General features: G+C 39.3%; 1 protein-coding gene across 1 annotated transcript; it reads left to right on the top strand.

Moving 5' to 3' along the window:
* The first annotated feature begins 23,766 nt into the window (after positions 1 to 23,766).
* On the top strand, positions 23,767 to 24,318 carry LOC138903389 (uncharacterized). Its single transcript, XM_070191360.1, has one exon. It carries the CDS (start codon positions 23,767 to 23,769, stop codon positions 24,316 to 24,318), a length of 552 nt encoding a protein of 183 aa, XP_070047461.1.
* The last annotated feature ends 2,975 nt before the right edge of the window (positions 24,319 to 27,293 follow it).

Genomic DNA, 27,293 nt, shown 5'->3' with positions numbered 1-27,293 from the left:
GGACTTTCAGCCATTGTAGCATTATGTTCCATAGGTTTCTTGCAAACAGGCATTCCACAAAAAGATGATCTCTCGTTTCTAAGTGGTCCTGGCATAGGACACATTCAAGTTCAATGTGCATACCCCATCTGAGAAGCCAGTATTGGTAAGTAGTCTTACCTGGAAATGTAGCCACATGGTAAAAATGGCTTTAGGCCTGGCATCATTCTTGTACATAAAGCTCTTCCAGGGAACTCTGTTTTGAGTGTCAAGTAATTAAAGATACAATTGCCTTATCATACTTCTCCCGATCTTCACAGTAATATGATTCAGCTGCACAATCTCATTTGCTTCAAATATCTTCCTTAGCATCCAGCTTGATTGTTTTGGTATGGCTATCTGCTCTATTGTTTGTCCCTTTATATAAAACATGTGAACTCATTTAATCCACATTGTATCTTGTTTATGTGTGAGGTCCCAATAGTTTTTAGCCACTGTAGCTTTGTTCTACAAAACCAAGTTAGTGAGATTAATCCCTCCACTATATTTGGGTGTACACATCTTAGTAATAGTATTAGTACCCGACCAAATGTAGCTTCTACAATATGCTTCAATTGCCTTCATTACCTTAGCATGAATGTAACAATCCGACTGGTCGTTTTGAGTGTATTAACCCCAATCCCCTATTTACTGTTTTCTTTGTATCTGTTTCTGCTTATGTGACTTGCCGGGAGGTCTTGCTTTTGATTTCGGAGTGTTTTAGGATATTTAGTCCCTAAAACGGAAGCTTAAGTCTTAGGATTTTGACCGTAGTTAGAAGTGTATAAAGACGACTCCAGAATGGAGTTTCATCGGTTCTGTTAGCTCCGTTGGGTAATTTTGGACTTAGTAGCGTGTACGGACTGTGAATTTGAGGTCTGTAGCTAATTTAGGCTTGAAATATCGAAAGTCGAATTTTGGGAAGTTTGACCGGGGGGTTGACTTTTTGATATCGGGGTGTAACGACCCGGCCGATCATTTTGAGAATTTAAGTCCCATTCGGCGGCATAAGACCCTGAGCAGCTTCGTATTATGTGTATTGACTTGTGTGCGTGACTGAATTCAGTTACCGGATGATTCGGAGTGATTTGGGACACTTAGTCCCTAAAACGAAAGCTCAAGTCTTAGAATTTTGACCGTAGTCAGAACTGTGTGAAGACGACTCCGGAATAGAGTTTTATCGGTTCCGTTAGCTCCGTTGGGTGATTTTGGACTTAGGAGCGTGTACGTATTGTATTTTGGAGGTCCGTAGCTTATTTAGGCTTGAATTGGAGAAAATCGAATTTTGGAGTTTTGGACCGGTAGTGGAATTTTTGATATCGGAGTCGGAATCCGATTCCGAAAGTTGGATTAGGTCTGAAATATTGAATATGACTTGTGTGCAAAATTAGGGGTCAATCGGACGTGGTTTGATAGATTTCGGCATCAGTTGTGAATTTGAAGTTTCAAGTTCATTAAGTTTGAATTGGAGGGTGATTCATGATTTTAGCATTGTTTGATGTGGTTTGAGGGATCGACTAAGTTCGTATGGTGTTTTAGGATTTGGTTGGTATGTTAGTCGAGGTTCCGGGGGCCTCGAGTGAGTTTTAGATGGTTAACGGATCAAATTCGGACATAGAAGAAATCTGAAGTTTTTGCCTTCTGGTGCAATCGCACCTGCGGAACTTGGCTCGCAGGTGTGACCACACAGAAGCGCAATGGACATCGCAGGTGCGCAAGGTCCGCAGAAGCGGAAGGGATTTCCGCAGGCGCGCATGCGCAGGTGCGGAGGCAGAGGGGGTAAGTGATTTGCACAGAATCGCTCATTTTGTTTGCACAAGCGCACGCGCAGGTGCGAGCCCAGGCTCCGCAGGTGCGGAAATGCCTGGGCAGTGTTCAAAACCAAAGGGCTTCGTAATTTTTGTCATTTTGGATTTTGCAAACTCGGTTTAGGGCGATGTTTTAGAGCATTTTTGAGGGATTTTCAGAGGAAGCTTTGGGGTAATGATTCCTAACTTGTTTTTGGTTGTATTCCATTATATAGTTATTTATCTTTTCTTATCCGATGAGGGTTTTTAAGTGGTCTCCTTACTTTAGAGCTAATGTAGAATCATCAATAGTTCCAGTCTGGATTTCTCTACAAGTTGATCGTTGAGGATCGAATGAACATTCAACCGCGTCATCACGGCAGCGATAGATGTCCAACCTTTAGATCTCCTCCCTTTTTAGTAACAAAATAAACCAAAAGTAGGACCAAACTGAGAGTTAGTAGCATAAACAAAGATGGATTTGTGAATGAGAAACCATTTAATTTCGGATTTTTAGGGTTGAAATTGGGAAAAATTGGAAGAACTTATTCAATAAAGATTTCGAGTTTTGAAAGGGGATTTGTGGTCGAATTTGAGTAATTCTTATATGGTTGAACTCGTGAGTGAATGGGTGTTCGTATTTTGTGATTTTTACCTAATTCCGAGATGTGGGACCGAGTCGACTTTTAGGATGGATTTTGGAATGTTTACTAAAATCTTGATTTCATTAATTTGATTAGCCTAATATAGTTATATTTATGATATGTAATTGTTTTGGCTAGATTTGGGCCATTCGGAGTAGGATATTCGTGGGAAAAGCATTGTGACCGATTGATTGAGCTTGGTTCGAGGTAAGTATCTTGCCTAACCTTGTGTGGGGGATTTTCCCTTAGGATTTGAGTCTTCTATGTTGATTGTAGTCCATGTACGCGAGGTGACGAGTACATGTTCGAACTTATTTGTGGAAAGTTAGTCATTTTAGGGTTCTTAGGTCCTTATATTTACTGAGTATGAAGTTGTTCTTGATATGATTAAGTTCCTATTTACTAGTTTCACCTCTACATGCTTTAATTAGAATTAGTTTCTTTCAAGATTCACTCTTATTGCCTATTTGACTCTTATTTGACTTAACTGAAGATTTACCTCCTCTATTGTCATGCTATCTTTTCATACTGCTTATCTTTATTTGGAATTATTATTATCTTATCCTACAATTTGTTCAGTCTTAATTGAGGTTATGATTATTTTTCCGGTGCTTATCCTTAATTGAATTGTTGAATATCCTTCGAAATTCCTCAACCTTAAAATAAGTTTTAGATATCTTAGTCGACTTGTTTTATTTGGAAATTATTTGACTCATGTTAGATTTCATGTTGTTGAAATGTATATTGTGGGATCGTTGCTACATCCTTTACTGTGGTTATTCCTTGTGAATTGGTTCTATCGTTTCTTTGTGAGTTAAAGTTCTTGAGTTGATTTACTTGTCGTACTTTGTATTATTGTCATTGTTGTTGTTGTACTTGTTGTGGCGATGCACGAGGTTTCTGCCGTGTGGTTGTTGTTATTATGATGCACGAGGTTTCTGTCGTGCGGTTGTTATTATTATGATGCGCGAGATTTCTGCCGTGCGGTTGTTATCATGGGGTTGCACAAGGTTTCTGTCGTGCTATTGTTACTATTGATATTTGCACATGCGGCGTGATAAGGCGGGATATATATATATATATATATATATATATATATATATATGGGTTGCGCATATGGAAAGACAAGGAGGAAATATTATTATGCACGTGTGGCGAGACAAAGCAGACATTTATGTTACTATTGCACGTGTGGCGAGACAAGGTGGGCTGTGTCAGTGATTGATTTGTGGCCTGGGGCATTTTTGTTGTTGATATTTGTGAAGGGGTATATGTACCTGTGTGAGCTTTATCTTGTGAAAGCTGTGAGAAAATATTCTACGTATTGTCTGTTCTTTTTCCTTATGCTTATTTGCTGATATGGACTATGGTAGGACACTTGCACAAGTATACATGTAGTTAAGCACTCTTATCGGATAAGAGGTGTTCTTGATATTGTTGAGCATAGATGCTCACCCTTGTTTACTTGCCTTCTATGTGAGAATGGCTCTATTGGCACGTGAGTCTTCAGTGCGGTTATGAGGTGTTATGAGGGCACAAGATGCCAAGTGTTAGAGTTCAGGTATTGAGACCCGTGAGTTATGAATTGTCCGAGGTTTGGTACCTCGTGGAGTTGTTGACTAAAACTTGATGTAAAAGCGGTTGTAGTTGCTGAGTTATTACTGGTCCTTGTTGTATTTGTGATTCCGGATTTAGGTTGTGTTCCATTCATTTTTCTGTGTCATTTTCATGATATTTCGCTGACACTTGTTGTTTCCTTCCTTATTTCCATCACTGTACTATGAGCCATATTGCATAGTCTTTATGTAGACATCATACTTCTGTTGCTCATATACTTGTACCTGTTTAGTTTATTAGACCAGTGGGTGTCTTGACTGTTCCTCGTCACTACTCCACCGAGGTTAATCTTGACACTTACTGGGCACCATTGTGGTGTGCTCATACTACTCTTTTGCACATTTTTGTGCCGATCTAGGTATTTGTTCGTTAGTTAGCTGTGCGGACTGTTGCTGCGGAGACTCAAGATAAACCTGTCGATGCGTTCGCAGGCTTCGGAGTCACCTTCAAGTTTTAATTTTGCATTGTTTATTCCTATTTCTGGACAGTTGTATTTGGAGGCTTTCTAGCAAAAAAAACTGTGTAGAGCTTATGACTTGTACTACCGTTTTTGGGAATTGTAAGAGATTCTATTTAAATAATGTTGTTGTTTCAATTATTGTTAGGCTTACCTAGTCCCTAAGACTAGATGCCATCACGATAACCGAAGGGAGGGGAAATTGGATCGTGACACGGGGTTGGATTCCGATTCTGGAAGTTAGAATAGATCCTTAATGTTGCATATGACTTGTGTGCAAAATTTGAGGTCAATCGGACATGGTTTGGTAGATTTTGGCGTCGTTTATGGAATTTAAAAGTTTAGAAGTTTTTTAGGCTTGAATCCGGGTGTAATTGGTGTTTTGATGTTATTTTGAGTGATTCGAAGGCCCGACTAAGTTCGCATGATGTTTTGGGATGTGTTGGTATGTTTGGTTAAGGTCCCGGGGGCCTCGGGTGAGTTTCGAGTGGTTAACGGATCATTTTTGGACTTGGCTTGATAGCTGAAGTTCTCGTTTCAGCAGGATCTGGTTTCCTTGTACGTGATCGCAGGGATTCATTCGCAATCGCGTAAGCTTATTTGGGGCAGAGGTGAGTTTGTTCTATGCGATCGCAGATTTAGGAACGCGATCGCGTATGTGTGCAAAGATGTGTTTCACGAACGCGTGGCCGAGGTCGCATTCGCGTAGAAGGATTTGGGCAAGAGGGGAGGTGTGGCCAATGCTCTATGCGATCGCGTGAGGCAGGATGCGATCCCGTAGGTATGAGAGGCAGTGGTCCGCGATCGCGAGGGTGATTCCGCGATCACGTAGGGTAAAAATGTGGGGCAGCATAGTTGCGCTTCACGATCACGAGGAATGTTCCGCGATCGCGATGAAGGATATCTGGGCAGGTAATATTAATTTCAAAAATGAGGGTTTGAACCCATTTTGCATATTTTGAGCTAGAAAACACGAAATTGGGCGATTCTTGAAGGGATTTTCATGAAGTTGATTGGGGTAAGTGATTCTTATTTGGTTTTGGTTAAATCCCATGATTTCATCTTTAATTTTATCATCTAATTTGTGATTTGGGGTGAGAAATTGGGGAAAAAGAGTGAGACCTCTTGAGTTGGGATTTTGAGATTTTGAATGGGATTTTGTTATCGGATTTGAGTAAATTTGGCATGGTTAGTCTCGTGAGTGAATGAGCTTTCGATTTTTGTGACTTTTGTCAGATTTCGAGACGTGGATCCCAGAAGCCGGGTTCGGGCCAATTTCGGATTTTTGGCTATAATTTAGTACTTTTCTTGTAGAATTTATCCCTTTAACCTATATTGATTGTATTGTTCTACTTGCTAGATTCGGGACGTTTGAAGACCGATTTGAGAGGCAAAGGCATTTCGGAGTAGAGATTTGCTCGATTTGAGGTAAGTAACAGTCTTAAATCTAGGTTTGAGGGTATGAAACCCCGAGAATTTGTATAATGTGAATATTTGGAAGTGATGCACATGCTAGGTGACGGGTGTGCGAGCGTGCACCGTAAGGGATCGTGACTTGGTCCGTCCCGTGAGTCTGTAAAGTCGAATAGCCGTTGTTATTACTTGTTTTCTGTGTCTTTGAGTAATTGACTGCCTTTCATGTTAGAAACTATGCTTAGGCCATATGATATCACTGTTGGGACCCGCATCGGTCGTATACTTGTTGAATTGACTGCTAATTATTGTCTCGTACTCAGTCACAGTCTTACTTGTGTGTTATATCTCTGTTTCCTCTCATTTCTTGTTGATACTTGTTGTATTTTCTGTTTGGGCTGGTTATTATGATATTTTGTGAGCCCGAGGGACTGGAGAGGTTAGTGACTGAGATAGAGCTTGAGTGCCGAGCTGCGAGCTGTGAGATATATGGATCGGGTTGCACGCCGCAACAAGCCTTCGTACTATATATATAAAAAATATATTGGATTGGGTTGCACGCTGCAATAAGATTGGATCGATTTGCACGCCGCAACAATATTGGATCGGGTTACATGTCGCAACAATATTGGATCGGGCTGCGCGCCACAGTAATATAGCGCTTGGGCTGAAGGAACCCCTCCGGAGTCTGTACACCCCCAGTGAGCGCAGGTACCTATCGAGAGTGTGTATTGAGGGCTGAGAGTCGAGGGTATGAGCTGTTGAGATGAGTTGAGTGACTGTTGCCTTGAGAGGCTGTACTTACTTTTATTTATTGTTGCACTTAGTTGATATATGTTGTTATGGTGAAATTTCTGGAAGATTCATATCTGTTTTACTTAAGCTCGAACTGATTTGACTTACACCACTGGATTGGAAAGCATGTTCACTCTTTATTGAAAACTTTTGAAATGAACTGTATTTTTATAGCTCGTCACTGCTTCTCAGTTCCTTATTTAATTCTGTTACTTGCTGAGTTGGTTGTACTCATGCTACACCCTACACTTCATGTGCAGATCCAGATGTGTACGGTTCTGGCGGTCGCTGAGTTCATGCGCGAGCTGACTATCGGAGACTTACGAGGTAACTGCCAGTGTCTGCAGTCCTCGTTTCTCCTTTCTTATTATCTTTTCTCTCTTGTATTGGCATTTGGCATAGACTGTAGTAGACTATATTTTCTAGATTGGTTGTTAGATCCTCGTGACTTAGTGACACCTCGATGTCGGGCTATTTTTTTGCACATATATTTTAATTAGGTTTTACCCCCATTTTATGAAAAACTCTGGTTATTTTAAATATCTTAATTTATTTTCTGTTAAATTTTGAAAGTGTTTTGAAAAGGTCGGCTTGTCTAGTACCACGATAGACGCCGTCACGACGGGTTAGATTTTGGGTCGTGACAAGAAACGAGGAAGAATTGGGCCCAGTATGCTTGAATGCCAAACATCACAGCTTTTACTAACTGAATCCTCCCAGTATAGGATAGTTTTCTTGAAGTCCAATTAGATATTCTAGCAACCATCTTATCAATGAGTGGTTGTCACTGTAGTAGGGATAGCTTCTTAGTAGAGAGGGGTATTCCCAAGTACTTAAAGGGAAGTTCCCCTTGGCCAAATCCGAGCTTGTGCAAGATCTATTCTCTTTATCTTTGGACCATACCTCCAAAGTAAACTGAGTTTTTATCCATATTTTCCTGAAGACCAAGGTAGTAGAAAACTCAGAGAAACACTGCTGGATAAGAGTAACAGATGGAAGATCACCTCTAGCAAAGCGAAGTAGATCATCAGCAAAACTTAGGTGAGTGATTCCTAGTTTAGCACATCTAGGGTGGTACTTGAACTCCTTGTTCTCCTTTAAAGCATTTAGGTTTCTACTTAGGTATTCTATAGTTATGGCAAACAAAAAAGGAGACATTGGGTCACCTTGTCGAAGCCCCTTAGCAGCATCAAATGGGGCATATGGTTCACCATTGATGAGTAAAGAATAATTTATAATTTAAACACACTCTATAACCCATTTGGTGAACTTCTCAGGGAAGCCTAAACCCTCCTTAACTTGCTTAAGATAAATCCACTCCACTGAGTCATAAGCTTTCTTCAAGTCTATCCTGAACATATACCTCGGTGAGATATGTTTTCTAATATATGCTTTCACAAGTTCATGTGCAAGAATAACATTATCAATAATTTTTCTACCTGGGATGAAACCAGTCTGTGCATCACAAATGATAGAAGCAATGACTTTTTGGATTCTTGTAGCCAAGATCTTAGAGATTATCTTATAAAGGATAGTACAACATGCAATTAGGTTGAATTCTCTCACTATATCAGGGCTAGCTATCTTAGGGACAAGTGTAATGGTTGTGCAATTAATGACCCTACACATTTTACCAGTATAGAAGAATTCTTTTACTGCTGTGCATACATCATCCATGATTATTTGCCAAGCTTTCCATAACTAGTGAGCATTTGCTACTTAGCACACATTTGCTATTATAACATTCCCTAAGTCTTTATTGAGGTTAAGTATTTACTACTTAAGTTTTCCATATCTAGTGAGGTACATTACGTAGGTAAGAATCCACTCCACCTCCGATCTTTCAAGCATTTGACCTAACTCGATTCTTAGCTGCATCATACATGTCCTTAATCGCCATAATGTAAGGAACCGACACACCTTTTGCCTCCAGGCATCTCCAGAGAATTTCTCTAGGAACCTTGTCATATGCTTTCTCTAGGTCAATAAACACCATGTGCAGATCCTTCTTCCTCTCTCCGTATAGTTTCACCAACCTTCTAACAAGGTGTATAGCTTTTGTAGTCGAACGACCCGACATGAATCCGAACTGGTTGTCGGATACAGATACCGTCATCCTCACCCTCGCTTCAACCACCCTCTCCTACACTTTTATGGTATGACTCAGTAATTTGATACCCCTATAATTGTTACAACTCTAGATATCACCTTTGTTCTTATACAATGAAACCACCATACTCCACCTCCACTCTTCCGGCATCCTTTTCCCCTTAAAAATAATATTAAACAACCTAGTCAACCACTCCAAACCTGCTCTCCCCACACACTTCCAAAATTTCACCGGAATCTTATCTTGACCAGTCGCTATGCCCTTACTCATCTTACACATAGCTCCCACGACCTTCTCAACCTCGATACGCATGCAGTACCCAAAGTCATGGTGACTTTTGGAATGCTCCAATTCGCCTAGCACAATATCCCGATCCCCTTCTTCATTCAGAAGTTTACGAAAGTAAGTCTGCCATCTCCTCTTAATCTGGACATCTTCCATCAATACTCTACCATCTTCGTCCTTGATGTATTTCACTTGGTCCAAATCCCGAGCCTTCCTCTCTCTCAACTTGGCCAGCCGGAATAACTTCTTCTCCCCATCTTTTTCCTCCAATTCCTCGTACATACGACCATAAGCCGCAGTCTTAGCCTCTGTGACCGCCAACTTAGCCTCCTTCGTATCTGCCTTATACCTATCCATGCACACTCGCCTCTCCTCCTCACCTATACTCCCCACTAACTTCAGGTACGCCGCCTTCTTTGCTTCCACTTTTCAAATCAGTAACTGTGACTCAAATATTAGTTCAACAAACCAAATCTATTTGGATGGTGAAAATTAGATTTTTAGCAAGCTTAAATATGTGGGTTTAAATTTCGAATTTGATTTTGTGAGAAATTTTGAGTGGATGTTATTTAGACTTGTTTGAAATAGTATAAGGAGGTTGTATATAAACTTTGAAGTCATTTAATGGAGATTTGGACTGGTTTTGAACAAGAATTACAACTGAAAATCGTGGAAGAAGTTCGTCTACACACGTTTATATAAAGGTGTATAAAAGTGTATAAGATATATTTATACAATCATATATACTATTATACAAGATTATACATAATTATACAAAAAACTGACCTCGGCTTCTTCCTTGCGTCTTTTTTGAAATTTTAACTCAAATCTACTCCAAATCACTTCAAATTTAAATTTTGAACTCCTTTTGATATTTTCAATCAATTGGAACAATACCCAATCTAATCAACTAATAAACTCAAAAAATTCTATTTTCGAAAGCAAAGCTTTGAATGGCCTTTAATGGTGGACTTCTACCCTTCAATTTTCTTACATTGCAACCAGGTGACACAAAGGAAGAAGCAGAAAATACACGGCCCCATGAAGCATATGTAGAAGTGTCACGACCCCAATTTTCCTCCGTAGGATGTCGTGATGGCACATAGTCTCTAAGACTAGGTAAGCCTAACAATTTGTGGAATAATGAATAGTAAACTAAACTCCAATCTCAACACATGATACATAAATATAAAACTGCAAATCAATAATTACAACTCCCAAAACCCGGTAGAAATAAGTCACAAGCTTCTAAGAGAAAATACTAAGTGTCTCTATACATCAAGTCTAAAGAGAATAAGGGAAACAACAAAATAAGGATGGAGGGGGACTCCGAGGTGTGCGGACGCTTGTAGATATACCTTGAAGTCTCCACGTACAGTCCAACTCACTAGTATCTGGCCTGGTATGAATAACATGGATCTGCATAAAAAGATATTTCAGAGTGTAGTATAAGTACGCTACAATGATACCTAGTAAGTGTCAAGCCTAACATCGGTAGAGTAGTGACGAGGTCAGGTAAGAGCCCTACTAGTTTAAAAGATAAGCAAGGCAGAAAATATAATAATATTTTGAAATCACTGAAGATTTAAATGACGAGAAAATTCAGAAAATAACAGCTCGACAATTAGAGGTAAACAACAGGGGTGCTCCCGAGGCACCGCCTCATAGTCCCAAATGTAAATATGCAAGACATAGGGATCTCCCGAGGAATTGCTACGTAGTCCCAAATTAAATATGCATTACAGAGGGGATCTCCTGAGGAACCGCCTTATAGTCCCAAAGTAAATATGCAGTACAAGGAGGATCTCCCGAGGAACCGTCTCGTAGTCCCAAAGTAAATATGCAATACAGGGAGATCTATCGAGTAAACGCCTCGTAGTCCCAAAGTAAATATGCAGTACAGGGGGATCTCCCGAGGAACCGCCTCGTAGTCCCAAAGTAAATATGCAACAGATATCCGAAGGAACAACGAATTTACAGCAAGAAGTCTTATAGTTTAAAAGTTTAATTCAAATCAAGGGAATCAAGTAATTCAATTAAGCATATTGCACAAATTACAAGTAAGAGTTAAGGCACGTAGACATGTGATACTAGGCTAAACATGATCACTACATATGCTAAGACAACTCAGTTAAGGAACTTTAAAAGAAGACAACTCGGCAAGAATCGAAATTTTTACAATTTGCCCATTTACACACTCATCGCCTCGCGTACACGGCGCTCACATATCACCAATTAATACAACAGTTCCAAATCCTAAGGGATTCCCCTTCCCCAAACAAAGTTAGACAAGTCACTTACCTCAAATCTCACTCAATTAATAGATAAGGATGCATTTCCCTCTATTTTCCGACTCTGAATGACTCAAATCTAGCCAAAAATAATTACATACTATAAATACAACTACAAGAAATTAATTTAAATAATGAAACTATGATTTTAGTACTGAATTGAAAAATCTCCCCAAAAAGTCGACCTGGGCCCACGTCTCGGAATCAGGTAAGGTCATAAAATACGAACACCCATTCGATATCGAGTTCACCCATACCAAAGTTACCAAAATCCGACACCAAGTCGCCAATCAAATCCTCAAATCAAACTCTCCAAATCCCTAGCCTCAACTCCCAAATTCCACCTCAAATACATACTAAATAGGTGGGAAAATCAATGGGGAAACAAGATTATTGATCAAAAATAAGCACAAGGGACTTATCTCAAGAAATCACTTGAAAATGCTATCAAACATCGACCTAGACCGAGGTTGCAAAGTATAAAATAAGAGAAATCACGAAACCCTTCGATTTTAAGCACTGTCCAGGCTTTTCTCACCTGCGGAACCGCTTTTGCGGTAAATTCCTCTGCTTCTGCGAAAATCACTTAAGTCCCTCAAGGCTCGCACCTGTGCTCCAGGTTCCGCACCTGTGGATGCGCTTCTGCGGCTCGAGATCTGCTTCTGCGGAAATAGCTCCTGGCACAAATTCCGCTTCTGCGGTCCCAATCCCGCTTCTGCGCAACACGTACGCTTATGCGGACAGGCCTCCCTACACTTGTCCACTCCATCAATCTTCCGCAGAAGCGACTCCGCTTCTACGACCTTCACACCGCACCTGCTTCCACTGGCCATCCTCCTCGCCTCCACATCTGCGACTCCCAACTCGCTTATGCAAGACCGCACATGCGGCCAAACCCACCGCAAGTGTGATGACACCAGAACCAGCCCATAACCAGAAATCTTATAAGTCCAAAAATGATTCGTTAACCATCCGAAATCATCATATGGACTTAGTCAATCCCTTAAATCATATCAAACAATGCTAAAAATACAAATTGTGCATCGATTCAAGCCTAATGAACTTCAAACTTCTACATCGGATGCCGAAACCTACCAAATCAAGTACGATTGACCTCAAATTTTTCACACAAGTTATAATTGATATTACGGACCTACTCTAACTTCCTAAATCAGAATCCAACCCCGATATAAAAAAGTCCACTCCCGGTCAAACTTTTCAAAAATCATCCAATTTTCTAACTTTCGTAAATTGACGCTAAAATGACCTACAGACCTCCAATTCAGCATCCAAACATGCTCCTAAGACCAAAACCACCCGATGGAGTTATTGGAACCATCGAAACTCCATTACGGAGTCATCTTCACACAGTTCAAACTACGGTAGATTCCTACGACTTAAACTTCTATTTCATGGACTATGTATCCCATTTCACTCCGAAACTAAAAAAATTCCTCCCGGCAAGTTATACAACCAAAAAATGAAGTAGAGGGAGCAATGAATAGGGGTTCAGGCTACCACTCTTAAAATAACCGGCTAGGTCGTTACAAGAAGATGTGAGAAGAAGAGAGAGTGAAAGTAATAGTTGTAAGAACACAGATTTAACTCCATAGATTTTAGAAGAAATGGTTGTAAGAACACAGATTTTGACTTTGCTAGTACTTTCAAAGTATGTATAATATGGGCTAGGTCGGGTAAAACTTTAAAACACGGGCCATTTTTTGTTATGAAGTGAAGTCACGTGTATTTTGTAATGATTCGGCCGGTCCTTTTGAGAGTAGTAGCCCTGAACCCCTATTTATTGCTTCCTCTACTTCATTTTGTAGTTATGTAACTTGCTGGGAGGATTTATCTCTGGTTTCGGAGTGAAATCGGACACATAGTCCCTAAAATGAAAGTTTAAGTTCTAGGAATCGACTGTAGTTTGAATTGTATGAAGACGACTTTAAAATGGAGTTTTGACGATTTCTATAGCTCCGTAGAGTAATTTTGTTCTTAGGAGCATGTTCGTATGTTGAATCGTAGGTCCGTAGGTCATTTTAGCGTTTATTGGCGAAAGTTGGAAATTCGATGAATTTTGGAAAGTTTGACCGGGAGTGGACTTTTTGATATCGGGGTCAGATTCTGATTCCGAAAGTTAGAGTAGGTCTGTAATGTCAATTATGACTTGTGTGTAAAATTTGAGGTCAATCATACTTGATTTGATAGGTTTCGGCGTCGGATGTAGAAGTTTAAAGTTTTAAAGTTCATTAGACTTCAATGGATGCACAATTCGTGTTTTTAGCGTTGTTTGATGTGATTTAAAGGCTCGACTAAGTTCGTGTGAGGTTTTAGGACTTGGTCCCGGGGGCCTCGGGTGAGTTACAGGTGGTTAACGGATCAAATTTGAACTTGTGAGAATGGCACCTGTTCTGGTGTAATCGCACCTTCGCAAGATTGACCGCAGGTGCGAGCTCGCAAAAGCAAGCATTTTGGTGCAGAACCAGAACTAGAGGATATGGCCTGTGGTCGCATGTGTGGTGTGAAGGCCGTAGAAGCGGAGTCGCTTCTGCGGAAGAGTGATCGCAGAAGCGTACGAGTGCGTGGGAGGCTTGCCCGCAAAAGCAGACGAGTATGCGCAGATGCGTACCCATAGAAGCGGTCTTGAATCGCAGAAGCGCGAATGGGTGAGGAAGCTGGAGCCGCAGAAGCGAGTTTGCAGGAGCGGATGAGGAGACCGCAGGTGCGAGGTTAGCCGTAGAAGCGGATAAGTTGTTGCTTCTGCGACGCCGCAGATGCGGCTATGTTTCCACAGAAGCGAAAAGCCTGGGCAGACTATATTAAATCAAGGGTTCATGATTTTTATCATTGTTGGACATTTTGAGCTCGGGTTTGACAATTTTTGAGAGAATATTTGAGGGATTTCTTGAGGTAGGTATCTTGTACTCATTTTTGATCAATAACCTTGTTTCCCCATTGATATTTCCTACCTACATTGTGGGTGTTTAAGGTGGAATTTGGGAGTTTGAGGCTTGGGATTTGGAGAGTTTAATTTGGGGATTTGAGTGGCAACTTGGTGTCAAATTTGAGTAATTTTGGTATGGGTGAACTCGTTATCGAATGGGTGTTCGTATTTTGTGACTTTTACCCGATTCCAAGACATGGGCCCGGGTTGACTTTTGAGGTAATTTTTCAATTCTTTGCTAAAGTCGTAGTTTCATTATTTAAATTAATTTCTTGTAGTTGTATTTATAGTATGTAATTGCTTTTGGCTAGATTTGGGCCATTCGGAGTCGGAAAATCGAGGGAAAGACATCCTTATCCATTGATTGAGCGAGATTTAAGGTAAATGACTTGTCTAACTTTGTGTGGAGAAAATACCTTTAGGATTTGGTATTGTTGTAACAATTTGTGATATGTGAGCGTCGTGTACGCGAGGTGACGAGTGCGTACACGAGCTAATTGCGAAAATTTCGGTTCTTACTGAGTTGTCTTCTTTTAAATTCATTAACTGAGTTGTCTTAGCTTATGTAGTGATCATGTATAGCCTAGTATCGCATGTCTACATGCGTTAACTCTTACTTGCAATTTGTGCAACATGCTTAGTCGAATTACTTGCTTCCCTTGATTTGAATTAAATCCTTAACTGTAAGATTTCTTGCTGTAAATTCGTTGTTCCTTCGGTTATCTGCTGCATATTTACTTTGGGACTACGAGGCGTTTCCTCAGGAGATTCCCCTGTAATGTATATTTACTTTGGGACTACGAGGCATTTCCTTGGGAGATCCTCCTGTACTGCATATTTACTTTGGGACTATGAGGCGGTTCCTTGGGAGATCCCCATGTACTACATATTTACTTTGGGACTATGAGACGGTTGCTCGGGAGATCCCCATGTACTGCATATTTACTTTGGGACTACGAGGCGGTTCCTCGGGAGATCCCCTTGTCTTGCATATTTACATTTGGGACTACGAGGCGATACCTCGGGAGCGCCCCTGTTGTTTACCTCTAATTGCTGAGTTGTTATTTTCTGAAGTTTCTCGTTATTAAATTGTCGGTCATTTTAAATATTATTATATCTTATGTCTTACTTTTCTTTTAAAACCAGTAGGGCTCTGAGCTGACCTCGTCACTACTCTACCGAGGTTAGGCTTGACACTTACTGGGTACCGTTGTGGTGTACTCATATTACACTATGCACATCTTTTTGTTCAGATCCAAGTCGTTCCTACTATGCCACATACTAGTGAGTTGGACTGTACGTGGAGACTTCAAGATATATCTGCCAGCGTCCGCAGACCTCAGAATCTCCCTCTATCCTTATTATGTTGTTTCCCTTATTCTCTTTAGACTTTGATGTATAGAGACACTTACCACCTTCTTTTAGAAACTTGTGACTTATTTCCACCGGGTTTTGGGAGTTGTAATTATTGATTTGCAATTTTATATTTATTTCATGTGTTGAGATATGGCCTACAATTTTATATTATGATATTCCGCAAATTTGTTAGGATTACCTAGTGTTGGGATTTTAAGCTTGTGTAGCTTAAAGAAGGTGAATGAGAAATGGAGGAAAAATGAAATATTTGAGTTTCCCTTGGAAAAGGGACATTGTCCCATATCGGAGAAAGAAAAGGCTTTTGATGTGTGTGTGTGTATATATATATATATATATATATATATATATATATATATAAAATTACTCTTCTTCTAGCTCTTAAAGAGTTAAGAAAAAGGCAAGCCTCGGGCCGTCGTCGTCATCGCTTGCTCGGCTCGGCTTCAGATTCGGATTTGGATTCGGATTTGGTCAAAGATCGATTGATTGATTAATTTTTTTGGACAAAATTCCTTTTCATTATTTAATTAATTAATTAAATAATTAACGAAAAATTCAATCCGGAATAACCCATGACCCGCGACCTGATTCGGTCAGGCCCGTTTTCTTTTTCGGATTATTTTAAATATATTTTTCTCGCAATATTTCAAACACTCCTTTTCCAACAGCCATGGTTGTTTCTGAAAGGTTGCAAACCTTTTCAGAAACAATGCCAGCAACTCTATAAATAGAGTTTGAATCCCAGAATCTTTCCTTACGAAATTTTCTGAGCTTCTTCTTCTTCTTCTTCTGCACAATATTTTCCAGTGTGTTTTACGACCATTGAGTGATTCGCAGTTCATCAGAGTTTTGGTACCAATACACTGGTGAGTTAAATCGTTCTATCCTGGGAGGATATATTCCAGCACCTCGGGTACTTGAGGGGAATAATTTTCTTAAGGACACACTGTGTATTCAGTGGGCTCGATTTATTCCTATACTATTTTTTTGTTTTCCAGAATCTATTTCGTTAAACAAGTATTACTAACTTTCTGTTTTATTTTTTTCAGAAAGTTTAATTATTTATTACAGCAATACAGAATAATAACAATCTTAAGGAAATTATTTTTTTTATATTCTGTATTTTGTTTGTGGAGATTAAAACCTATGTGGTTTTCTACTCCTTCTGAATTTTACTATTCTGATTTGAAGATATAAAAACTTCATCAGAGTATTGAAATTCGTAAAACGATTTGAAGAACATAAAAACTTCATCGTTTTTCTGTAAAACAGTATATAAAAACTTCAGTTTTATTTATTATACATACTGTTTTTTTGTTAATAACAGTATTGTTTACTGTTCTGATTTTGCCATTAATTGAACTCTTATGTTGTTTACAGTGAGAAATGACAATTGATAACGAAAATTCTTCTGCGACTATTGCGGCAACGACGATAGCCTCGTCAAGTTGGACTGTTGTTCCACCGGCAGAGAAACCGAGGAAATTTTCCGGAGCCAACTTCAAAGGATGGCAGCAAAGGGTGTTCTTCTGGCTTACCACACTTGGTATGCAAAAATTCACTAGAGAAGAACCTCCAGTGCCTGCTGCGGACATGTCGGACAACGAGAAATTCATGATTGTTGAGGCGTGGAAGCAGGCAGATTTTCTTTGCAAAGGCTATAACTTAAGTGCTTTAGAGGATGACTTATACAATGTGTACAGTGCTATGAATACTTCGAAAGAATTATGGGACGCTCTTGAGAAGAAGTATAAGACTGAAGATGCATGCTTGAAGAAGTTCGTGGATGCCAAGTTTCTAGACTATAAAATGATAGACAGTAAAACTGTTGGAACCCAAGTTCAGGAAACTTATTTTTCATGACCTTATTGTTGAAGGTATGGTCGTGAATGAAGCATTTCAAGTGGCTGCAATGATTGAAAAATTGCCTCCTTCGTGGAGAGATTTCAAGAACTATCTTAAGCACAAGCGCAAAGAAATGAAGTTGGAAGATCTTGTGATTCGTCTCAAGATTGAGGAAGACAACAAAATAGCCAAGAAGAAGTCTCGTGGAAATTCAACGATCATGGGAGCTAATATCGTTGAGGAGACTGCTCCAAAAAGTAAGAAGAGAAAGAGGTCTTCTGGATAGACTAAGTAGCAGAACAAAAAGAAATTCAAGGGCAGCTGCTACAATTGTGGAAAAACCGGTCACAAAGCCCCTTATTGTCGTCTCCCAAAAAAGTATAAGAAGAAGGGACAGGCCAACATAGTGGAGAAGAATGATGACATTGATGATCTGTGTGCAATGCTTTCGGAATGCAACCTAGTTGGAAATCCGAAGGAGTGGTGGATTGACTCTGGAGCCACTCGACATGTTTGTGCTATCAAGGAAGCATTTGCGACTTACTCTACTGCTGGTCCCGAAGAAGATCTTTCCATGGGAAATACGGCAACAGCCAAGATTGAAGGTTATGGGAAGATATTCCTGAAGATGACTTCCGGCAAGGTGTTAACGCTCAACAACGTTCTTGATGTTCCTACTATTAGGAAGAATTTAGTTTCTACTTCTTTGCTTGTTAAGAAAGGATTCAAATATGTATTTGTTTTTAATAAAGTTGTTGTAAGCAAGAATGAAATGTATGTTGGAAAGGGCTACCTCACAGAGGGCCTCTTCAAACTAAATGTAATGGTTGTTGACAATATGAATAAAATTGCTGCTTCTTCTTATTTATTGGAGTCAAATGATTTATGGCATATTCGTTTAGGGCATGTCAATTACAAAACCTTGCGGAAGTTAATTAATTTAGAAGTGTTGCCTAAATTCGAGTGTAATAAATCAATATATCAAATATGTGTTGAGTCTAAGTTTGTAAAACATCCTTATAAGTCTATTGAAAGGAATTCAAATCCTTTAGACTTAATTCATACTGACATTTGTGATATGAAGTCGATACCATCTCGAGGTGGGAAAAAGTATTTTATTACTTTTATTGACGACTGCACTCGATATTGTTATGCTTATTTTCTTAATAGTAAGGATGAAGCAATTGAAGCATTTAAGCAATACAAGAATGAAGTGGAGAATCAATTGAATAAAAAGATCAAAATGATTAGAAGTGATCGGGGTGGAGAATATGAATTTCCATTTGCAGAAATATGGAATTATCCATCAAACTACTACACCTTACACACCTCAATCCAATGGAATTGCGGAAAGGAAAAATCAGACATTAAAGGAAATGATGAATTCTTTATTAATAAGTTCCGGATTACCGCAGAGTTTATGGGGCGAAGCTATCCTTACAGCTAACTGAATACTCAACAGAGTACCCCACAACAAAACGCAATCTATTCCATATGAAAAATGGAAAGGAAGAAAACCCAACTTGAAATATTTCAAAGTGTGGGGGTGTCTAGCAAAGGTACAAGTTCCTTTACCTAAAAGGGTTAAAATCGGACCAAAACTGTTGATTGCGTTTTCATTGGATATGCTACAAACAGTTAAGCATGTCAGTTTTTGGTTCATAAATCTGATAATCCTGAAATTCACATTAATACGGTAATAGAATCAGATAATGCTGAATTCTTTGAAAGCATCTATCCATATAAAACTGAATGTGAGTCGTTAAGTGAAAGACCTAAACGACCTCGGGAAGAACCAAAGGAAAATACTCCAAGTATAGAAGATCCAAGGTGTAGCAAACGTCAAAGAACATCTATTTCCTTTGGACCAGATTTTGTGACATTCTTGCTTGAAAATGAGCCTCAAACTTTTAAAGCAGCTATGTCATCTTCTGATTCAACGTTTTTCAAAAGAGGCAGTCAATAGTGAGATTCAATCAATTTTGGATAACTATACATGGGAATTGGTAGATCTTTCTCCAGGAAATAAGCCTTTAGGTTCGAAATGGATCTTTAAATGGAAAGTGAAAGCTGATGGCACTATTGACAAATATAAGGCAAGACTTGTTGTCAAAGGTTATAGATAAAAGGAAGACCTTGATTACTTTGATACTTACTCGCCAGTAATGAGGATAACATCTATTAGGGTGTTAGTGGCAATAGCGGCCGTGTATGGTCTTAAAATCCATCAAATGGATGTTAAAACAGCTTTCTTAAATGGAGAATTAGAGGAAGAGATTTACATGGAACAACCTGAGGGTTTTGTGGTAACTGGTAAAGAAAAGAAAGTGTGCAAACTTGTTAAGTCACTTTATGGACTTAAACAAGCACCCAAATAATGGCATGCCAAATTTGACCAAACAATGTTGGCAAGTGGGTTTAAAATCAACGAGTGCAACAAATGTGTTTACATTAAAAACACTCCAGGTCATAAAGTCATTATTTGTTTATATGTTGATGGCATATTGATAATGAGCAAAAACATGGCAGATATAAATGCTACTAAGCGCATGTTGGCTAGCAAATTCGATATGAAAGACTTAAGAGCTGCTGATGTGATCTTAGGAATCAGAATTCATAAGACTCCACAAGGTCTAGCATTATCACAGTCTCACTACATTGAAAAGGTACTTGACAAGTTCAAGTATTTGGATTTCAAAATTGCCAAGACTCCAATTGACGTGAGTTATGCACTTCAAAAGAATGAAGGTGAAAGTGACTCACAATTGGATTATGCAAGAGTATTGGGAAGTTTGATGTATATCATGAATTGTACACAACCAGATATAGCATGTGCTATTAGTAAACTGAGTCGTTTTACAAGTAATCCCAATCACATACATTGGATGGCAATGAAACAAGTTTTGGGGTATCTCAAACATACCCAAAATTACGCTTTGCATTATAACAAATATCCCTCCGTGATCGAGGGATATAGTGATGCAAATTGGATCACTGGATCATCTAAAGTTAAACCCACGAGTGGATATGTTTTCACAATTGGGGGTGGAGCAGTGTCTTGGAAATCATCCAAACAAACGTGCATCGCCCGTTCTACAATGGAATCTGAATTCATAGCTTTAGATAAGGCCGGTGAAGAAGCTGAATGGCTCCGGAATTTCTTGGAAGATATTCCATTTTGGCCCAAACCTTTGGCACCTATTTGTATACATTGTGATAGTCAAGCGGCAATAGGCAGGGCAGGGAGCATTATGTATAACAGAAAATCTCGTCATATACGACGGAGACACAATACTGTTAGACAACTACTCTCTAGTGGTGTTATCACAATTGACTACATAAAGTCAAGAGATAACGTGTCGGATCCACTTACAAAAGGCCTATCTAGAGAGGCAGTTGAAAGATCATCAAAGGGAATGGGGTTAAGGTCTAGGACAAGTCATCATGACGGTAACTCTACCTAGCAGACTGGAGATCCCACGAGCTAGGTTCAAAGAGATCAAATAAAGTTATGAATGACGGTTCAACATTGTCAAATAACTCAACCCATTCTCGTGATGAAGACAATATTCAGAAATTGAGGTAAAGCATTAAGGCTTTTTGATAAGTCAACAAAGCTTAAAGATTTTTTAATGATTTGCTAAGTCTGGCAGGATATGACCAGATAGTGTGTCTATAGGATTACACGTTTAGAAATCACCTATGTGAGTGTGAAGTGTAAGCCGCTTCAAGGGGAATGAAAGTAAAGGCCTATTCTCTAAGCACTCATGAAACCAGGCGGTGTTCATGGCTGAAACGAACACAACCGTGAGAACCATAGATGGTTAAGGATTGATTGTGAGACTTATGTTGTCTAGGTATACAACAAAGCTCGACGGTTTAAAGATATCAAATCTACCGATTGACCGAGTATATCCGATATAAGTTCACTACGGAAAGTTCAAAGGGAAACCTACTTATCCAGATGCAATTAATTCTTGCATGTAAAACACACACGCGTCCGTGCATTCCTTTATTTTATAGCCATTCCCCATTCATGTGGGGAATTATTGGGATTTTAAGCTTGTGTAGTTTAAAGAAGGTGAATGAGAAATGGAGGAAAAATAAAATATTTGAGTTTCCCTTGGGAAAGGGACATTGTCCCATATCGGAGAAAGAAAAGGATTTTGATGGGTATATATATAATTGCTCTTCTTCTAGCTCTTAAAGAGTTAAGAAAAAGGCACGTCTCGCGCCGTCATCGTCGTCGCTAGATCGGCTCGGCTCGGCTTCGGCTTCGGCTTCGGCTTCGGATTCAGATTCGGATTTGGTCAAAGATTGATTGATTAATATTTTTGGACAAAATTCCTTTCAATTATTTAATTAATTAATTAAATAATTAACGAAAAATTCAATCCGGAATAACCCATGACCCGCGACCCGATTCGGTCAGGCCCGTTTTCTTTTCCGGATTATTTTAAATATATTTTTCCCGTAATATTTCAAACACCCCTTTTCCAACAGCCATGGCTGTTTCTGAAAGGTTGCAAACCTTTTCAGAAACTATGCCAGCAACTCTATAAATAGAGTTTGAATCCCAGAATCTTTCCTTACGAAATTTTCTGAGCTTCTTCTTCTTCTTCTTCTGCACAATATTTTTCAGTGTATTTTACGACCATTGAGTGGTTCGCAGTTCATCAGAGTTTTGGTACCAATACATTGGTGAGTTAAATCGTTCTATCCTGGGAGGATATATTCCAGCACCTCGGGTACTTGAGGGGAATAATTTTCTTAAGGACACACTGTGTATTCAGTGGGATCGATTTATTCATATACTGTTTTTTTGTTTTCCAGAATCTATTTCGTTAAACAAGTATTACTAACTTTCTGTTTTGTTTTTTTCAGAAAGTTTAATTGTTTATTACAGCAATACAGAATAATAACACCTAGTCTTAGAGACTATGTGCCATCACGACATCCTACGGAGGGTGAATTGGGTCGTGACAATTTTCTTATAATTCTTTCAAAAAATAAATAGTTAGAGATACAATATCAAAAAATAACACAAGGAAAAAAAATATTTAATTCAGTTATACATTATCAAAAAACTAACATTTAGTCACAAAGGTTGAATCTTTTAATGAAATACACCTTTTTATAGTTTACCTTGTTCATAAACAAACAAGCAAATTTATCTCTTCCTATCATGTCTTATAATTTCCGATTAATAATGTGCGTAATTTAATTGCACAATTAATAACCCTTCGACACAAAATAATAAGTACTCCAATATTTTAAAAATGAAAACCCTAATAACTGTACAATGGAAAGAGAGAAAAGAATACATTAATAGGAGCGGACAGAAACAAATGGACTACGGACAAGCATTTGATCTTTCCAAAGCCAAAGTGCCAAACATGGAAGGGACAGAAACCTTGTACTTCATAGTAATAAACTAGAAAAAGAAATAAATAAAAGATTCACCAACCACTAAAGCTCATAAATTTGCTCAAGATTTCCCACTTCACTATAAGTAATATTCACAAACAGACAGTTGGGAAGAGTACATTTTCAATTTTCATGGCATATATGCTTCGGAAAAAGACAGTTCTGTCCTGCAATGAAACATTTGAAATTAAAGTCAATTGTACAATTTTGTTTATAATGAAAGAGAAAGTTATACGCATTCTATAAATAAAAAAATTAATCTAAATATTTTTTATCCAACCGCTTAAATCAAAAAATAGTCGACGAATATATAATATGTATATAATTCATATATAATATATGTATAGCCATATATAATAAATATATACCAACTAAGAAAAGTAAACAGTAAATTCGACCAGCTATTTGGATAAAAATCCCCAAAAGTAAAGGGTTAGGTCGCATTATTTAGAGTAATTCAAATGCTAACCTGTTTATAATGAACTAATGTTGTCAAGAATATTTGCAAATACTGAATGTCACGATAAAGGTCTTTGCACAGATTGCAAGGTCACCCCGAGTGAGAACCTCACAACCCTTTATAGGCTCCTGGTCATGGACCTTGAGATCACAAGGAAGAAGAGGAAGAGGGCGGTGTACGACCAACCTAGGATCAAGTGGGGAGCCTTGACTGAAGACAAAGCGTAGGAGTTGAGGGTTAAGTTGTTGACTATGGGAGCTTGGAGGAGTAGTGGGGATGCGAGCCTGATGTGGACCACGATGGCGCAGTGCATTAAGGAAGCTGCCAAAGAGGTCCTAGGGGTCTCGAAGGGTTACAATGGTGGTCGCAATGGATACTTATGGTGGAATGGAGAGGTCCAAAGAAAGTTGAACACCAAGAAAGCGGCGTATCTGAAGCTAGTGGAAAGCATTGACGAGGAGGAGAAGAGGTCGAATAGGGAGCGGTATAAGTTTGCTAGGAAGGAGGCGAAGTTAGCGATTATGGCGGCTAAGACTGCATTATTCAGTCGTTTATATGAAGAACTTGAAGGTAAAGGCGAGGATAAGAGGTTATTTAGGCTATCCAAGGTGAGAGAGAGAAAAGCTAGTGACTTGAACCAAGTGAAGTGCATTAAGAATGAAAAAGGTAGGGTTTTGTTGGATGAGACGCATATCCGTCGGAGATGGCTGATTTACTTCCATAGTCTCTTGAATGAGGATGGGAACATAGACATTGTTCTGGGTGATTTGGGATCCCCCGAGAGTCATTCGACTTTGGGTATTGTAGGCGGATTAGAGTTGAGGAGGTTGTGGGGGCTATGCATAAGATGAGCAAAGGAAGAGCGACCAGGCCAGATGAAATCCAGGTTGAGTTTTGGAAGAGTGTGGGCAGGGCAGAGCAGGCTTGGAGTGGCTTACTAGGTTATTTAATGTCATTTTTAGGATGAAAAAGATGCCCGGAGAGTGGAGATGGAGCTTGATGGTTCATGTGTACAAGAATAAGGGTGATATCCAAAATTGCAATAACTATCGGGGTATTAAGCTGCTTAGTCATACTATGAAGGTGTGGGAGAGGGTGGTGGAGCTAAGGGTGAGGAGAAGGGTGTCTATTTACGAGAACCAATTTGGGTTTATGCTAGGGCGTTTGACTACGAAAGTCATTCACCTTGTTAGGTGATTGATGGAATAATATAGGGAGAGGAAGTGAGACTTGCATATGGTGTTTATCGATTTAGAAAAGGCTTACGATAAAATCTCGATGGAGGTTCTGTGGAGATGTTTGAAGGCTATAGGGGTACCTGCGGCCTACATCAGGGTGATTAAAGACATGTACGAGGGAGCTAAGACCTGTATGAGGACAGTGGGATGGGTCTCGGACCATTTTCCGCTCATGATTGGGTTCCATCAAGGGTCAGTACTCAGCCCTTTTTGGTTTGCCCTGGCGATAGACGTACTGACTCGCCATATCAAAGGGGAGGTGTTGTGGTGCATGTTATTTGTAGATGACATTATTTTGATTGACGAGACGCAAAACGGTGTTAACACAAGGTTAGAGGTGTGGAGACAGATCCTGGAGTCTAAAGGTTTCAAGCTGAGCAGAACCAAGACAGAATACTTGGAGTGTAAGTTTAGTGGGAGTAGAAGGGGAGGTGAGGCTGGATTCACAAGTCATCCCTAGGAGGGGAAGTTTTAAGTACCTTTGGTCTATTATACAGGGGGGTGGGGAGATTGATGAAGATGTCACACATCGTATTGGGATGGGATAGATGAAATGGAGACTTGCTTCCGATGTTTTGTGTGACAAGAAGGTACTACCAAAACTTAAAGGTATATTTTATAGAGCAGTGATCAGACCGACTATGTTGTTTGGGGCTGAGTGTTGGCCAGTCAAGAGCTCTCACGTCTAGAAGATAAAGGTAGCAGAAATAAAAATGTTGAGATAGGTGTGCGGGCACACCAGATTAGATAGGATTCAGAATGAAGTTATTCGGGACAAGGTGGGTGTGGTCCCTATTGAGGACAAGATGCGGGAAGCACGACTTAGATGATTTGGACATGTGAGGAGGAGAAGCACAGACGCTCCGGTAAGGAGGTGTGAGAGGTTGATGATCTCATCCAATTTCACTCCTCTCTTTGAGGCTATGAAACGGTCGATGCAATAGTAATACCCAACAAAAGTCGGGGTCGAATTCTGCAATGAGCTATATGAATGAGTGTTAGTAGTATATATCTTAGCGCATGAGTTCATATTGCACTTCCATAATATTATGTTTTGTTTAAAAAATCTAAACTAAACTACGATTGCGATTCAAAGAATGAAACTAGGAAATTATTTTTGTTGTTTTCCAAATGATATAAAAGGCCTAGGGCTATGACCTTCACCTAGGTGTTTGCCTGATGGATTGTAAACTTTAAAGTTTGTTTTATTGGTCAGGGTGTGTTATAGCTATCAACACTCAAGTACCCACTCAATACCTCTCGGTCAGAGAGTGATTTTTTCCAATTTGACTTTCTCAAGTCCAAATGGGTATTGAACAAAATAGTTGATAAGAAGCTCAAGTCGGGTTTTACTATCTCTAGGTTCAACCCTTTAATTGGGCTTATCAATCTCTCGATTGACCCAATTTTTGCTAGCCAAATTTTTCTAGACTATGTATCTCTTTTTCAAGTAGAGACTAAGTCAAATAGACATGAATTAATATTTGCAGCCATTAATTTTTCAAATAAAAACAATAACAATGCTTAGATAATAAACACCCAACTATAAACAAGCAATAAATCAAACACCCATTAAGTTTACATACTAGGGCTGAGTCACAACCCTAGTGAAAATTTAGCGACTCACTCTTAAACTGGAAGAAACAAGAGTAGAAATGATAATTAAACCCATATTGATAATTAAAATGATGAAATCAATATTCAAAAAGCTCAAAATAGCAAAAACTACTAAAAAGAGCAAGAGAAACCGTCTACTATAGCAGCTGATGTCAAAAGTTGACCTAAAAAAGTAAAACTCTTCTATTTATACAAAGCTGGAATTTTCGGACAAAAATACCCTTTCGGAGGTTCTGTGGCCGCACAATTCCATGTGCGGTCCGCACTTTGCTTCAGCTTGAAAAGGTTAGAAATATGCGGCAATATAATAATGAAGTGCGGACTCACTGCCCTCTTTCTGCGGTCCACACAATAATGTATGCGGCCGCACTTTGTTCTTCTGCGGTCCGCAAATGGAATTGTGTGGCCGCATAGCTCTTCTTCTGCGGCCGAACAATAATTGTGCGGTCCGCACTTGTGTTGGACTGGAGGTGCAGGTTCTCTGAACTTTTGCTCTGACCCAGCATCTGCGGCCGCACAATTCGTGTGCGGTCCACATCTTGTAACATTCTCTGATGGAATTGCTTCACGACCTGCGGCCGCAGATGATATTCTACGGTCTACACTTTGATATTTTGTGCCTATTTTTGTACTTGAGTTGAGATTACTCCTTCTTGAGTTGGATTTTATCTCGGGTAGCTCATCTTCCAATATTCCTGCAATTAAGTACATTTTATCAGTTTTTGGAAACACAATTAAGCATTTTTGGACTACGAAAGATAAAAGGCGCTAATAAGTAGTCAAAATCCCCACTTATCAACTCCCCCAAACTTAAGCTTTTGCTTGTCCTCAAGCAAATAAAGTAGTTCCCTCCTCCACAAGTTAAGATCTATTCCAGCTAATCAAAGGTGAATCAATCACACATCAATTGGGACTAACAATTACCTACGACACTTATGAATTATCAACAAGGCAACAAGTTAAACTTTTAA

The sequence above is a fragment of the Nicotiana tomentosiformis genome, chromosome 12 (genome assembly GCF_000390325.3).
Source record: "Nicotiana tomentosiformis chromosome 12, ASM39032v3, whole genome shotgun sequence".
NCBI lineage: Eukaryota > Viridiplantae > Streptophyta > Magnoliopsida > Solanales > Solanaceae > Nicotiana > Nicotiana tomentosiformis.
The sequence above is the reverse complement of the archived record's forward strand: the minus strand, read 5'-3'. Positions and strand labels throughout refer to the sequence as shown.

Excerpts from the sequence above, each read along its gene's own strand:
- LOC138903389 (XM_070191360.1), top strand. The coding sequence starts at position 23,767 with ATGGCGCAGTGCATTAAGGAAGCTGCCAAAGAGGTCCTAGGGGTCTCG.